This window comes from Corythoichthys intestinalis, chromosome 1 (genome assembly GCF_030265065.1).
Source record: "Corythoichthys intestinalis isolate RoL2023-P3 chromosome 1, ASM3026506v1, whole genome shotgun sequence".
Lineage (NCBI taxonomy): Eukaryota > Metazoa > Chordata > Actinopteri > Syngnathiformes > Syngnathidae > Corythoichthys > Corythoichthys intestinalis.
The window spans coordinates 17387038-17404138 of NC_080395.1; the positions used below are offsets into that span (position 1 = coordinate 17387038).

A 17101-nucleotide genomic window follows, 5' to 3' on the forward strand; every position below is an offset into this window, starting at 1 on the left:
AAAGTCCCCGCCAAAGCCGCCGCCGGGCCCACCTACCACGAACCGTCCGGCCCGGAATCCATTCTCGGGCTGCACTCATGTGGAAATAAGCCTGTGTACCACCAACGGCTCGCACATGCTAATGAGCGTCTGTTTGTTTTCCGCTGTGCTCATGCAAGAGGAAGGGAATTTTTCTGGTGGAGGGAAGGATAATAGATAACACGCCGACATGAACCCAGGTGCTTTGACAGAGGCCAATTCGGATGTTCACTAACCTGGTTTGAAAGTACAGGTGCCCAGGTAGTTGCACACACACGGTCTTGGTCTGACTTCCAAATGAGTGAGTCTTAGGCTGCGTTCAGACAGACATATCTGATTCCAATCAGATTCCCCCTCAAATCGGATTTGTAGGGCTAACTGTTCACACTATTTTTAGTAAGTGTCCAGATCAGATCTGGGCCTGTTCGGACTGGGCCATATTATTGACACACCTGAGAGGTTGCTGTCGCAATGAAGGCATCATCCAACAGAGTGACGTCACGGACAGTCAAAACCCATTTGAGCTTGTTAGACTCAGGAGCATCTTGTTCAAATCTGATATGTCTCGCAAAAATCTAATTTCTACGCTTTGTTACTGTTCAGACTACAAAAAAAGTTTAGATTTGTTTAGAGGTTTAGATCTGGATGCGCCAAAAATCTGAGTTTGGCTGCCGTTCTGAACAAGGCCTTAGTCTCGGTCTTGACTCCCAAGTCCCTATCTTGATTTTGACTTTGCCTTAGTTATTTCTGGGTAGAAGTCAAGTCTTGTTCCTGTCTTTTTGTGTGGAACTGAGCACAATAATGTTTACATCGACATTTTTATGTAGATTAAAAGCCTGAATGGAATAAAAAAGCTTTATGTACACACCCCATTCGGAATATTCTAACCCGATTCTAACCAAGCAAGATTCTATTCCGAATGACAGAGATGGTTTATGCTGACTGATAATCTAATCGGCGCGCATAGAAACACTTCCAGAATTTTGGAACAAACCGTCCCTACCTGTGATGTCTGTATATGGCGGAAAACACTCAGGTGACTTGAAGTTCCGCTCTGAGTCCCCCAATTTAGCCAACTTTAAAAAATTGTCCGATATGCATGTGTTTTTTTTTTAATAATAAAGATATAAGTAACATACATTCAGAAAAACAAGCACTAATGACTTATATTATGCAGAGTGAAATGGAATATATTTTGAAGATTGCGCAAACATTTACTTTTTAAAATCACAAGGAAATGAATAAGTAGCCTAACATAAATGAACAAATATAAGTCCAAAGGGCACATTGACAGCTAAGATGAATGAATGAATGAATGTTCTGAATCTCCCCATCAGAGTAAGTAGAACTAAATATGATGAATAAGCCTCCTCAACTCTTTCGTTGCTCTTAAAGATTTGATCCATTTTATGTTGCATTGCCCTTTTTTTGTCGCATCAGTTTAACAAGCTTTTTTTTCCTTTTTTTTTTTGCTGTTCCAGAAAACATGCACATATGAACCAATCAGAGGTAATCATCTCTGCTGATCACATGTTAGTATGTCAGCCAATTGAACGGATAAATGAGTCCAGCCATTTTGCTTTGCTGCGTGCATTAGCACATTGACGTGGCTCAGCTAACTGCAACAGCTGGGGAAACCTCCATGCTGTCCGTGGAATAAAATCAATAATAAATATTGGGGGAAACGGATTACGCTAAGCAAGCACTTTATTATGCTTGTTGTTAACACTTGTGTTTATAAATCTGATGTTGTTAGATTGTTTTCTTCTTGGAGCTGAAATGCATGTGTGGCAGCTTGGCTTTTTTTTTTTTACGTAGCATTTTGGCAGTTGCTGTCATATTTTCGGAATCAAAGCACCGTGTACCGGAGCATTCCGGCTCTGAATCTTATATCGGAACTGCGTTCTGGCCCTGAATCTTATACCGGAACTGCGTTCCTGACCGTTCTGGCCCACTTTCACCCCTGGTCGCGATGCAGAAATCGCAGACATTAAGGGGTGGTCGAGATTTACTTTTTCATATATTTACGCTTTAAAAATTGTTTTTTTTCAAAATTTTTTTGTTTGTATCGATTATTTATCATCTAAAATATCAGAGCAAAATGCAACAGTAACAAAAAGAAATACAATTTAGCGATAGTTATGAGGTAGATATCCGTGACTTTTTGCAGACGCCTTTTTTTTTCTTTGTGACGTCATTTGTTTAAAAATTTAAAATATGTGAGTGAATAATTTTTTAAAGCCGTTTTAAAACATATATATATATATTAGACATCAATTAATCAGTCTAAGCTAAAAATCATAGAATATAATTACTGAGCTTCTTTTTATGGCTGGGTTAAAACAAAAACGGTTGCGCGACGTCTGTAAACGGGGGTTTTGAGGGTAAAATGGGCAAATTAAAAATATTTCGGGGGCTTAATGCGCCATGAATCTGCTATGGCAGCATTTAGACATATAGATCTATCAAACACAACAGTTGTTTTGGCTTAAAATACAGCAGTTTCTTTTAAAGAGGAGTGCAAGAGCAGAAACTGCTTTTTCAGTCTTGTCTGTGTTTTCCGCCATATGCGTTTTTTGTTATTCTGACTAAACTGGTCTGTATCTGAGACAAATGCGTTGCAGAAAATCTTAAAAGATCCGAAAATTGTTGAAGACGTGACAGAAAAAAACGGGGAAAAATACACACTATCTCGCAAATGTTTCACATCTAAATGGACGTAGCGATGTGTTGTTGACATGGCTTCCTTGTTTTCTCCAGCCATTTCCGGTATATTTGATCATGCTGTGTTCAAAGCTGTGGGAAAGATGCATCTTACCACATTGGCAATTACGAGTCAACTTGTTCATGTGCTTTTGTTGTCGTAGCAAAAAAACATAGCAGACATGGACTTCATTTTAGTTTGTTATTTTTTTTTTTAAAGCAATTAATTCATCTACAACAGTACTTCTCAAATAGTGAGGCGCGCCCCCATAGAGGGGCACAGAGCGTTGGCGCATGTGACCTTGGCAACATACTTTTTTAAGGATAGAATTGACCCTAACATTATCAAGTGAATTATTTTCATTATGTTCAGACATAGACTTGATAATGATATTGATGGGACACACTTCCCAGACACTGCTCCACACCTTCAAGAAGGGGGCCGTCCCACACTCCGCTTCAGTCGGTCAAATTCGGTCACAGTTGTTCTCAAACACATGCAGCGATCCAACGCCGGATTTAGGTTGAAAAAGTACAAAAGCTGTACCACATACAAAAAGGAAGGATTGTCTCAGGAGTGATTTGTTAGAGGGTTCAAGGTAATTATTATATTTTTCGTGCCATACATGCATTTTGAAACGTTGTGAAAAAAAATCAATGGGAGAAATTAACCGCTACGACGATGGCTTTCGCAATATTCGCAATATTTACGTGAAATAAATGCAAACTTTTTTTTTTTTTGCTTTTAACCAAGAATCGAGACTGTTGTACGTCCATATCTATAAAGAATTGAGAGATTTAAGCATTTGTTCACAAGAATTATTAAGGTAAAAAGCTCTTTGTGGTGATAAGACGGCGCCACAGTGGCTTAAAGGCTAGCAGCACATTCGATATATTAACGTAAAATAGATGCTAACTGCCTGGATTTTTGCTTTTAACCAAGAATCGAGACTGATTTACGTTCATATCTATAAAGAATTCAGGGATTTACGCATTTATTCACAATAATTTTTAAGGTAAAAAGCTCTTTGTGGTGAAAAGACGGCGCCCGCCACAGTGGCCTAAAGGCTAGCAGCACATTCGACATATTTACGTAAAATAGATGCTGATTGGCCGTTTTTTTTTTTGCTTTTAACCAATAATTGAGACTGTTTTAGGTCCATATCTATAAAGAATTCAGGGATTTCTGCATTTATTCACAATAAATTTCAACGTAAAAAGCTCTTTGTAGTGATAAGGCGGTGCCACAGTGGCTTAAAGATTAGCAGCACATTCGACATATTTACGTAAAATAACTGCTAACTGCCTGTTCTGTTTACTTTTAACTCAGAATCGAGACTGTTTTACGTCCATATCTATAAAGAATTCAGGGATTTAAGCATTTAATCACAAGAATTTTCAAGGTAAAAAGCTATTTGTGGTGATAAGGCGGCACCACAGTGGCTTAAAGACTAGCAGCACATTGACATATTTATATAAAATAAATGCTAACTGCCCATTTTTTTAGCTTTTAACCAAGAATTGAGACTGTTTTACGTCCATATCTTATAGAATTTAGAGATTTAAGCATTTATTCACAATAATTTTCAATGTAAAAAGCTCTTCGTCAGTGTTTCCACTTGGTCAGCTTTGACAGAGATAGGCCCCCTATTAATCGGCCTGGCGCTCCATGTCCCGTCAATATATTATGAAGTCTGTGGTTCAGACTTACATTTACCCCTTTTCACTTGCTGAATGTTCCGGTCCTTCCCCCCCACATCAAACGCACGTTTGATTGGCTGATGACTAGAGAGTACTGAAAGTCCGACCTGCATCAGAGTTAGCTTAACAATAAACTGTGTGAATTTGCTAACCTGCAAAACTCGAGTAGGAAGTTGCTTAGAGAGAAGTGTCCTCCGGTATATGTTTTCTACTGTTAACATTAATCAAATTGTGAAATGTAGTGAACCGAAGTTTACCCTCGTTTCCCCAATTCCCATTTTTATTTTATTTATGTGGTCTTAAAGCAGCCCGAAGGAGCTTTCATTTTTTTATTGAGTTTGGCTATGCTTATGGACAAAAGTACCTGAAGGAAGGCTCCATTTTTATTTATTTTTGTCATTCCCTGACCAAGAAGTGTTTTCAGTTATATTAAATGTTTTTATTTAGACAAACATTGTTGAGTGTCCTTATGACGAATGTTTATTTTTCGCATTCTATATATTGTGCATGTTAATATATAAATATTGGAATTTAAATTTGCTAATAAAATCTACACATTTATTCTAGAAGTTTTCTAAATGTTTTTTTTTTTTAGTAGTTTTTAAAAACACTCTCTGCACTACCCGTTTGTCACATCACGCAAATATTGACCTCCCTCTCCAGGTAAATTAGAGTACTACAAAAACAAACCCACTCCAGAAAAACCGTTGAACGCGTCCTAGTTTCTACTCGACCTTTAAAAGCAGTTACTCAGCCACTGGAAATATGAAATATCTACAGAAAAATTCATTGGACGTATTTTAAGATGTAAAACGTATGTACTATCTCTTGGAATTATTTAACAATGATCTTTTCTCCATGGCACGACAACTCAATCCGGATTTTAATGACCGGAAGTGACTGGTACAACTTCCGGGACGCTAATCTGTAGCCTTCGCCCTAGCTTGATTATTTAGAGAACGAACGTAATACATTTTTCATACGTTTAAACATGATTAAAGCTATCTTAATATTTAACAACCATGGGAAACCACGACTCATCAGATTCTATCAATATTTCGTGAGTATGCTGCCACTAACGACGTTTTTGGACAAATGTGTCATTTGTTTTGATGAAGTTGGAGCCTGCTTTTCGCATGAAACAACCCGCTATGGATGTAGTTTCAAAATATTAAAAGATTTAGGTGATATTAGTATAATTTTCCTGAGATAAATATTAATTAAGTTGCGTAGTCGCTTGTCATAGCGGCGAAAACGCATCAATCCCTTGTCAATGTCTTTTTAGGTCTAGAATGAATGGAATTTAGGTAAGAGATTTGTTTATTTTCGCATGTTTGGGGAGTTGATGAAACACAGAAATAGACAACATATAATGACGATGTTTTGTTTAAGTAGACACATAAACATGAATATAAATTATTGCGAAAACATGATGCGTTTTAGTTCTCATTCACTGCAATTGACAGTAATGGAAGTCAAATCCAGTTGAATTGGGATAGCAAGTATTGTGAGATTATGTTTTACTGCCATTAACGGCGATAGACAGCCAATCAATTTTGATAGGGAGGGTATGACATCTGTCAACGCTCCCAGCCAACATCTATTGCCGTCAATGGCAGCCAATGAGTTTATGCACAGGTGTTAAACATAAGCAGATTTTAAGGGGGGGGGGGGGGCCGAAGAGTGTCATTGCATGAAATTGACTTTCCTATAAACGTATATAAAAGTTGTAAAGCAATAAAACTGCAACAAAAATGAATGAAATGAACAAAAAAACATTTTTAAAATAGGTCAAAATTATTTTTCGGACACCTTAGACGGTCATTTGCTTTGCATATAATTTAAAAAAAAAAAAAAAAAAAAAAAAGATTTATTTCTTTGATCGAAAATATTTTTTGTGATTTAAGCAACTTTTTGGGGGGATTGAATGATTTAGACACAAACGTCCTAATAATAATATTGCCCAAACACAAAAAGGATTGCCTCTGTCAGAAGAAAACTTTTTCAATGAAAAATTAAGTGTTCGAATGCAAATTTCATTCATTCATTCATTTTCCATGCCGCTTATTCCTCACGAGGGTCGCGGAGGTGCTGGAGCCTATCCCAGCTAACTTCGGGCAGTAGGCAGGGGACACCCTGAATTGGTTGCCAGCCAATCGCAGGGCACAAGGAGACACACAACCATTCACGCACACACTCACACCTACGGACAATTTAGAGTGTTCAATCAGCCTACCATGCATGTTTTTGGGATGTGGGAGGAAACCGGAGTTCCCGGAGGAAACCCACGCAGGCACGGGGAGAACATGCAAACTCCACACAGGAAGGCCGAAGCCCGGGATTGAACCCTTGATCTCAGAACTGTGAGGCAGACGTGCTAACCACTCAGCCACCGTGCCGCCGAATGCAAATTTTTCAATCCAAAATAATTTTTCGCATTCAAAAACTTTTTCTATGGTTGAAAATTTTCTTTATTTGATTGAAGTGCTTTTCTTTTTGAAATGAAAATCTATATTTTTATGAAGCAGCTTTTTTTATGATTGAATAATAAAGACAAAAATGTCCTTGCCAAAATAAAAAATAAAAAAATAAAAAAAGAGTAAACCCCAAAATAAGTCAACATTACTTCAATCAAAAAAGTTGCTTCAATCCCAAAAAAAAAAAAAAAAACCTAAGAAAAATAGCTTTCATATGCAATTTTTTTTTTGTTTTTTTGAGTTTCAAATTTATTTTAACATTCAAACACATTTATTTATTTATTTATTTATTTTTTTAATTGAAGCAACTTTTTTTTTTTTTTTTTTTTTGTAAATTGAATAATACAGACACAAATCTATCCATATGGCTCCGCCCTGGCAATACAATTTTTGACTGGGGTAACTACACTGGCACGACACCAGCGGGCGTACTATATTCAATGGATGACGACCTTGGCGAAAAGTATTGCCTAAGCAGCCTGATTTAGAATTCCCATTAAGAATGATGGGGAAAAAAACGCTCATTGTCAACTTATTATTATAAATATTCTTGTAAGTGATCAACATGTTGTGCCCCCCTTTCCCAAAAGTCAAAATCCGCCTATGGTGTTAAATCGTATATTGTGTTTTGTTGCAGGCAGAAGACATGCAGCAGCAAATAATCCGGGAGACGTTTCATTTGGTGTCAAAACGGGATGACAACGTGTGTAATTTCTTGGAGGGTGGAAGGCAAGTGTTCATTGCAGTTGAATTTTTAAACCTATAGATGGAGCCAGACCTAAAGTAATGTCAAGTGCCATTAACCCAGTTTAATCAAAGGGGATTGTGACTCTCATAATTGTTTATTTTTGTAACTTCTAATATTCCCCAAAGTATGATCCCAGAATACCTAAATATAATTCTGCTGCTCCGAAACTTGATCGCCAAGACTACATTTTGTCCCGTTGTTGTTTTCGTCGAAGATAATGATAATATTTTGTCGGTGAACAATCTTTTTCATAACATAATGATCACGAGCTAAAAATGCATCTTGGGAGATTAAAACATCGTGAGAAGAATGCCAGTTTTTGTCTGACCAGTGTTATTTTCGCCACCGAACAATTCTTTCATGACGAAGTCATGATGATGCGCTGAAAACGTGTCTTGGGAGACTAAAACACAACGAGATGGATGCCAGTTATCGTCTGATGACACAAGAATGAGAGGAAAATTCGCCATAGTTTCCATCATAAATTCACTGTGTCTGATATTTTCTTATTGTATGTGTAGATAGAACGCATCTAGAAGTGTTTGGTCATGTCACTGATGGGACTTGCTTATTCATTTATTTATTTATTTATTCATGGACTAAAACTTTTGAAGTTTATAGAGAAAACATTTTAGGAATTGTCGACTAAAACTAGACAAAATTTGAGTTTTCGTTGACTAAAAATTGATGAAGACGAACAAATTTTGAAACACATTTTGACTAAAATATGACTGAGACTAATAAGTATTTTCATCCAAAAGACTAAGATGAAAATTAAAATGGCTGCCAAAAACAACACTGCTCATACAGTGGGGAAAATAAGTATTTAGTCAACCACCAATTGTGCAAGTTCTTCTACTTGAAAAGATTAGAGAGGTCTGTAATTGTCAACAAGGGTAAACCTCAACCATGAGAGACAGAATGTGGAAAAAACAGAAAATCACATTGTTTGATTTTTAAATAATTTATTTCCAAATTAGAGTGGGAAATAAGTATTTGGTCACCTACAAACAAGCAAGATTTCTGGCCATCAAAGAGGTCTTAACTTCTTATAACGAGGCTCCACTCGTTACCAGTATTAATGGCACCTGTTTTAACTCATTATGGGTATAAAAGACACCTGTCCACAACCTCAGTCAGTCACACTCCATACTCCACTATGGACAAGACCAAAGAGCTGTTGAAGGACACCAGAGACAAAATTGTAGACCTGCACCGGGCTGGGAAGACTGAATCTGGAATAGGTAAAACGCCTGGTGTAAAGAAATCAACTCTGGGAGCAATTATTAGAAAATGGAAGACATACAAGACCACTGATAATCTCCCTCAAGCTGGGACTCCATGCAAGATCTCACCCCGTGGCGTCAAAATGATAACAAGAACGGTGAGCAAAAATCCCAGAACCACACGGGGGGACCTAATGAATGACCTACAGAGAGCTGGGACAACATTAACAAAGGCTACTATCAGTAACACAGTGCGCCGCAGGGGGCTCAAATCCTGCACTGCCAGACGTGTCCCTCTGCTGAAGCCAGTACACGCCCAGGCCGGTCTGCAGTTCGCTAGAGAGCATTTGGATGATCCAGAAGAGGCCTGGGAGAATATGTTATGGTCAGATGAAACCAAAGTAGAACTTTTTGGTAGAACCACAGGTTCTCGTGTTTGGAGGAGAAAGAATACTGAATTGCATCCAAAGAACACCATACCCACTGGAAAGCATGGGGGTGGAAACATCATGCTTTGGGTCTGTTTTTCTGCAAAGGGACCAGGACGACTGGTCTGTGTAAAGGAAAGAATGAATGGGGCCATGTATCGAGAGATTTTGAGTGAAAATCTCCTTCCATCAGCAAGGGCATTGAAGATGAGACGTGGCTGGGTCTTTCAGCATGACAATGATCCCAAAAACACAGCCAGGGCAACAAAGGAGTGGCTTCGTAAGAAGCATTTCAAGGTCCTGGAGTGGCCTAGCCAGTCTCCAGATCTCAACCCCATAGAAAATCTGTGGAGGGAGTTGAAAGTCCGTGTTGCCCAATGACAGCCCCAAAACATCACTGCTCTAGAGGAGATCTGCATGGACGAATGGGCCAAAATACCAGCAACAGTGTGTGAAAAGCTTGTGAAGAGTAACAGAAAACGTTTGGCCTCCGTTATTGCCAACAAATGGTACATAACAAGGTATTAAGATGAACTTTTGGTATTGAGCAAATACTTATTTTCCACCATAATTTGCAAATAAATTCTTAAAAAAATCAAACAATAAGATTTTTTGTTTTTTTTCCCACATTCTGTCTCTCATGGTTGAGGTTTACCCATGTCGACAATTACAGGCGTCTCTCATATTTTCAAGTGGGAGAACTTGCACAATTAGTGGTTGACCAAATACCTATTATTCCCACTGTATGTGAAAGGGGCTTCAAATAAAAATGTTGGCCGAGAGAGTTCCAGAGGGCGATAGCCACGCTAAAGTTAACGTTAATGCTAACGCTACGAGTTATATTAAATGTTACACGTTGCTTATTTATCACAGAAACTATAGCGAATTTTCATCTCGTTTTCAGCTTGCATCGTGACGTCATCGTCATGAAAAAATTGTTCGTTGACAAAATATTTTCGTTATCGTCATCATTGATGAAACTAACACTGCTGTTTAGCAAATTTTTTTCCTTCGTTTTTGTTTTCAGTCTCATCGGCGGCTCTGACTACAAGTTGATATACCGCCACTACGCCACTCTCTACTTTGTCTTCTGTGTGGACTCGTCCGAGAGCGAGCTGGGCATTCTGGATCTCATCCAGGTCATCTGATTTATTTTGTTTATCTGTTCTCCGGCCTTCCGCGGTCTCCTCGCCTTTGAAAAACATGTTTGCTCGGTTTTGGATGGAAGTCAATTGCTACTTTTGTTCATGTCTGACGTTCGTAGTTTGATGTTTGTCCGCAGGTGTTTGTGGAAACACTGGATAAATGCTTTGAGAACGTCTGTGAACTGGACCTCATATTCCACATGGACAAGGTGAGAATGCTATGCTGCTTTTTCTGACGAATGCTCACCTGCAGTGTTGTTAATCTTGCTTTAAAAAACTAAGTAGATACAGTTACAAATTACTTCTCCCAAAAAGCTACGCCTCCAAAAAATTCGGACTAGGCATCACATCAAAGCGTGGTGACGTGAACGTCAAAGGACTGTGATTGGTCTGCTCAGAACGTTTTTCCAGTTTCAGCACGATAACACCACCGTATTCGATTTCAAACATTCAAACACCTCCGCAAAAGTCTTCGGTGTCGCCTATGCCTCAACATTTGTTTTAACAACATTTGTTGTTCCATATTCATGAGCTGCAGCTCCAAATTCACGTGTTCCATCTCCATTGCCATTGCTGTCTATGAACGGAGGAAAACTAAAGGATTTTGACAAGAGTCCTCTAAAACGATGCCTGAACGATGTTGGAATAAACTATTGTTGCGATTTTTTTGGGGTTTGCGATAAATTGCGATATTATATTGCGATATTAAATGTATATATACATATATTTTGTTTTTTTGAAGAAATTTTCACTAGATGACTTGAATAGGTGTTTGGAAAGACTTTGGATGAGTCACCGTGACCACATTGTACAGGGATCCCTCGTTTTTCGCAGTTAGTGGGGACCAGAACCCGCCGCGATAAGTGAAAAACCGCAAAGTAGCGCACCCCCCCAAATTTTTTTTTTTTTGGTGTGTGTTTAATGTATTTATTCAGATTTAGCATTGGAAAGAGATGCATATAAGACTTTTTTTTTTTTACTTTTTTTCCCCAAAGTATGATTTAAAAAATGTATACGTATTATACGTATATTATTATATATTTTAATAAATGGTTTTTAAGCACTTTAAATGTAATAATTATGATTAGTTTTATTCATTACTGTCCCACTGAATCATTTTAAAACAAGAATAAAGTACTGTAGTAGAAAATGCTTCTGTTTACCTACCTTGACATGTAGAAATTACAAACTCCTCATGATCACTTTTCGCATTTATTGCCACGACATAACATGTCCAGCTGCCTCGAACGTCTCGACACACAAACATTCATTCCAGCTTGCTTCCTTGGACAGCAACTATTTAACCTTGAAAGGTGGAAAAGCGCTATATAAGTATAACACCAACACCAACCAACACCAACAAGTTAAATGATGATTGATGTATGAGGCGCATGTGAAGTCGGCTTTTCTGGCAAGATCAAAGACAACCATCTGTCCACATCATTAACTTTCAGACTATCCGGGCACTTAGACTTCCATTTTCCGTGTCAAACAGCTGAAGAGGACAGGTTTAAAAAAAATAAAAATAAAAAATACAAACAATACAATTGGCTTCATATACCTCTGACGGAGGCACACTGGATCTAACAACACAAAAGACAATCGAACTCTTGACACTTACTAATATTATTGATTCAGCAACCCAACAGCTGCAGTTGCAGCAGCAGTGAACTCTCTCTCTCTTGCTCTAAACGCTGGCATGCATATGGCCTCGCATTACACACAAACAAGGATTAAATCGATTAGTTGTTGCAGCATTACATGCTTTGCAACGCTTGTTCCCTCTCCCCTCCACTACAGGTCCATTATATTCTGCAGGAGGTGGTGATGGGCGGCATGGTGCTGGAGACTAATATGAATGAGATCGTAGCTCAGGTGGAACTACAGAATCGCATGGAGAAGTCTGAGGTCAGACTCCTAATGTTCGCGCCTATATTTTAATGCAGTCCTACTATTAAAATGTCTCGGTTCTTGCAGGGCGGTTTGTCGGCGGCGCCCGCTCGCGCGGTCTCTGCCGTGAAGAACATGAACCTGCCCGAGATCCCGCGCAACATCAACATCGGAGACATCAACATCAAAGTCCCCAGCCTCTCCCCGTTCTGAGTACGACTCGGCAGGGGGCGGGCGGGTTTCGGTGCCCCCGCCTTGCTCGTAAGCAGTAAACTTGAACTTTCCCAACCGCGGCGGCGTTCGCTCATCCTGGCCGCTCCTGTGTGTTTGAGAGTACCTGTGAGTCGTTTGAGTGTGTTCAATTTGCACAATACTGTTGATGTTTGTTCTATGAAACACTGGTAAACTTACTACGTTTATGGCAAGTCATCTCAAAATACCTTTTTTGTTGCACTACTAATGTTAGACATTTCATCAAAATTTAGTGCAATGAGTGGAGCTTGAATTTTTTTGCAAACTTTTAGCGTTATTGCCGCTTGGATTTTTTCGCAAAATTTTAGCGTAATTCCCGTCTGTCAAATTTTCATGGTTAAAAATTCTGGAATATGTTTTAACTTGTGTCCTTGAAACTTTTTTTGTGCATTATGTTATGATGGAAATGTCCTCCCAATTTTATGTTGATGGTTGAAACTGGCAGCTCTGGGGCTGTATTTATTCCTCACCTTCCAGGGGGCGCTACTGAGTAAGTTTAGCATACGTGAACCGTTCTGTACATTTCATATGAACCTTGATAAGACAAAATAGTTGCAATAAAGTGAATGTGAATATTTATGCATGTTTAATATTTTACGACCGAGCTGACAAGCATATTTTCCTTCCTCGACTCGACGTTCATTACTGGTCTCGATTCCGAGATTCCCCAAACTCCAAACCACCCCCCTATGCAACATGATCCCTTTGGCTCCTGTACAGCCTGGAATAACTCTTCTTCCATCCGGGCGTCCAAACGTCTGCCTGTCTTCGGCGAACTGTCGTCACCATCCATTACTCCTTTTTTTTTCGTGTTTGCGCTAATATTCATCTTGCTGACACGTGTGTGGGTTGTCCATGTCGTCTGTCATGTGGCGGACCCCCCCCCCCCCTCCCCCATGACTCAGTTTTTGATCTGCTACGTTTTTTTGTGGTGCGTTTTAGTATTTGTAAATTTCTCTCAGGGCCAGACAGAGGCGGAAAATGTAGAGTTCCAAAAGCTACATCCAAGCATACCATTTAGACTTGATAACATTTTTTTCAAATTTCAGTGCCAGAGCTATTATTACTTCGCAACATGAAATGTTTATCATGAGTAACTCAAGGCAAGGCAAGGCAAGGCAAGGCAAATTTATTTATATAGCACAAGTCAACACAAGGCAATTCAAAGTGCTTTACATCACATGAAGATCATAAAAATCACATTTAAATCAACACAACGTAGAAACGAAGACAAAAGATCGCATTTAATCACAGAATAAAAATAAATAAATAAAATAAAAATAAAACAAAAACTACTACTACTAATAATAATTGAAATCAGCAATGGAGATAAAAACAAGAGGAATAGAAAGCAGGTAGATTGAAATATATAGACAGTTATAGATATGCAGTGCTAAACAAAAGCGTTTTTAGCCCTGATTTAAAAGAGCTAACAGTTTGAGCATACTTCAGACGTTCGGGTAACTTGTTCCAGAGGTGAGGAGCATAATAACTAAATGCTGCCTCACCCTGCTTGGTTCTTGTTCTTGGAACATGCAGAAGACCGGTTCCAGACGACCTTAGGGGTCTAGATGTCTCATAGGACTCTAACAAGTCAAGCATGTATTTTGGTCCAAGGCCATTAAGTGTTTTGTAGACGAGCAGTAGTATTTTATAGTCTATCCTTTGACTTACTGGAAGCCAGTGTAGCGATTTCAAAACTGGTGTAATGTGGTCCAGCTTCCTTGTATTTGTGAGGACTCTGGCTGCAGCATTCTGTACCAGCTGCAACTTCCTGACTGATTTTTTATCAAGACCTGTAAATAAACCGTTGCAATAGTCCAATCTGCTGAAAATGAATGCATGCATAAGTTTTTCCATGTCTTGTTGAGTCACAAGCCCCTTAATTCTGGTTATATTTTTTAGGTGGTAATAAGCGGATTTAGTGACGGACTTTAAATGGCTATCAAATTTTAGGTCTGAGTCAATAATTACGCCAAGGCTTCTGACTTGATTTGTAGCTGTAAGTGACATTGTGCTAAGTTGGCTGCTTATCTTTGACCTTTCCTTTTTTGGCCCAAAAAAACTCACAAGATGTCATGCATGAAAAGACAATGTGGGGGAGTCTGTCATTTGCCTCCATTTGAAAAAATATAACTCATTGGCTGCCATTTACGGTGATAGACATCCAAGAGGGAGGACAGGAAAGACTAGGGTATAACAGGTGGAGGGTGAATGTGACATTTTAACACACTGACAATGATAGGAAAGACTACACTGGTATGAAAAAGTATCTGAACCTTTTTACAATTTCTGACATTTCTTCATAAAATCACCAACAAATGTGATCTGATCATTGTCAAAATCACACAGATAAAAATACAGTGTTTGCTTTAACTAAAACCACTCAAACATTTACAGCTTTTCATATTTTAATGTGGATAGCATGCAAACAATGACAGAAGGGTGGAAAATAAGTTAGTGAACCCTCAGCGTAAGGAAACAAAGAGCAATTGAAACCAATTTTTACCAAAAATCTTAAGTCAGGTGTGAGCCCAATCACTGATGAGTGGGTTAAAGCTGCCCTGCCCACTATAAAACACACACCTGGTAAGAAATGTCTTGATGAGAAGCATTGTCTGATGTGCTAATGGCTCGGTCAAAAGAGCTGTCTCAAGACCTGCAATCAAGGATTGATTATTTGTATAAAGCTGGGAAAGGATACAAAACAATCTCTAAAAGTCTGGATATTCATCAATTGACAGTCAGAGAAGTTGTCTACAAATGGAGAGTGGCACTGTTGCTTTTCTCCCAAGGAGTGACCGTCCATGAAAGATTACGCCAAGTGTTCAGTGCAAAATTGCTCAAAGAGGTAAAAAAAGAACCCTAGAGTGTCTGCTAAAGACTTACAGAAATCACTGGCACAGTCCAATATCTCTGTGCACACATCAACTATATGTAGAACTATGGCCAGGAATGGTGTTCATGGAAGGACTCCACGGAGGAAGCCACTGCTGTCTTAAAAAAAAAAAAAAAAAAAACAACGTTCGTTTAACATTCACAAAAAGGCACTTGGACACTCCACAGATGTTTTGGCTAAATATTTTGTGGACTTTTGAAACCAAAGTTGAATTTTTTGGGAGTAAAACACAACGTCATGTGTGGAGGAAAAATGGAACAGCTCACCAACATCAACACCTCATCCCCACCGTGAAGCATGGTGGAGGTTGCATCATAATTTGGGACTGCTTTGCTGCCTCAGGGCCTGGACAACTTGCAATAATCAATGGAAGAATGAATTCATACCATAAAAACTTGGAGAAAGGTTGAAATCTGCGCTTTTGGGTAAGGTTGATTCTATGTCAAATTTTTTTCATATTTACATGACTGACTTCTGACTGCGAGCTTGTATGTGGTCATGTGATTGTATTTTTACATCTGATTGGTATAATGGAGTCATCTGATTATTGTTGCTATGTCTCATTACTGAAACTGGTAGAGCCACTGTGCTGGCAAAAATAAAGTCGAATCTAATATGAAAAGTGAAAAAATTAGGACACCATATGAAATGTTCAGTTCTTTATTAAGAAATGTTCACATATCAATATCTGATCTTGTTTTTCTTTATCTCTGGAAAAGAAAAGTGATTTAATTGCAGGTGAACAACAACAAAAAAATTTTTTTTTAACTCATTAAACTAAATATATATATATATATATATATATATATATTTTTTTAACTCATTAAACTAAATATATCAACAAAAAGGCATATTTTAACTGAAAAAGTTAGGACACCCTACCACGTAATAGCTAGTGTTACCCCCTTTGGCTAAAATAACTTCAATGAGATGCTTTTTGTAGCCATCTTACCAGTCTTCGACATCGGTCTGAAGAAAGTTTGCCCCACTCCTCAACGCAGAATACTTTCAGCTGTGAGATGTTTGAGGGGTTTCTAGCACTTTCAAGTCACCCATCCCACAGCAGGATTAAGATCTGGCCTTTGACATGACCATTCCAGGACTCTCCATCTCAGGCAGCCCTTGGTGGATTTACTGTTATGTTTTGGGTCATTGTCATGTTGCAGGGTCCAGTTTCGCTTCAGCTTTAATTTTTTCACAGATGATCGCACATGTTCCTTAAGCACCCTCTGATACACGATAGAATATGATTTGTGTACACTCTACCCCTTTCTATCACTTAGCTTATAGACTCACCCACCTCCTTCCCCCTCTCTCCCTGGTCAACTGGCCCCCCACATGGTGTCAACCGGAAATACATTTAGTTGACGATACCACCAACATATTAGTAGTTAGTGTAGTTAGGCGTTCAATGTATTTCTTGTTGTTGTTTGTGTTTCTTTTCTTTCATCTCTTGTGTTTCTTTTCTTCTGTTCCCCCATAAACTTTAATTTTTTTCACAGATGATAGCACATGTTCCTTAAGCACCCTCTGATACACGATAGAATTCATGGAGGAATCTATGATGGTGAGCTGGCCAGGTCCTGCTGTAGCAAAGCATCCCCAAACCATTAC

The 17101-nt window shown here is 38.7% G+C and overlaps 1 protein-coding gene across 3 annotated transcripts; it reads left to right on the forward strand.

The window, feature by feature from the left end:
• Positions 1–5116: 5116 nt before the first annotated feature.
• Positions 5117–16060, forward strand: ap3s2 (adaptor related protein complex 3 subunit sigma 2). Of its 3 annotated transcripts, none has more exons than XM_057853788.1 (6): positions 5117–5236; positions 7537–7628; positions 10329–10440; positions 10584–10655; positions 12247–12354; positions 12424–16060. In XM_057853788.1, the coding sequence occupies exons 2-6, from the start codon at positions 7546–7548 to the stop codon at positions 12547–12549; spliced, it is 501 nt and encodes a 166-aa protein (XP_057709771.1). In that variant the 5' UTR covers positions 5117–5236; positions 7537–7545; the 3' UTR covers positions 12550–16060. The 3 variants fall into 3 exon arrangements, with proteins under 3 accessions (XP_057709771.1, XP_057709764.1, XP_057709754.1); XM_057853781.1 differs by lacking the exon at positions 5117–5236 and adding an exon at positions 5331–5482 and having other exon boundaries at positions 12265–12354; XM_057853771.1 differs by lacking the exon at positions 5117–5236 and adding an exon at positions 5331–5482 and having other exon boundaries at positions 12424–16057.
• Positions 16061–17101: the final 1041 nt, after the last annotated feature.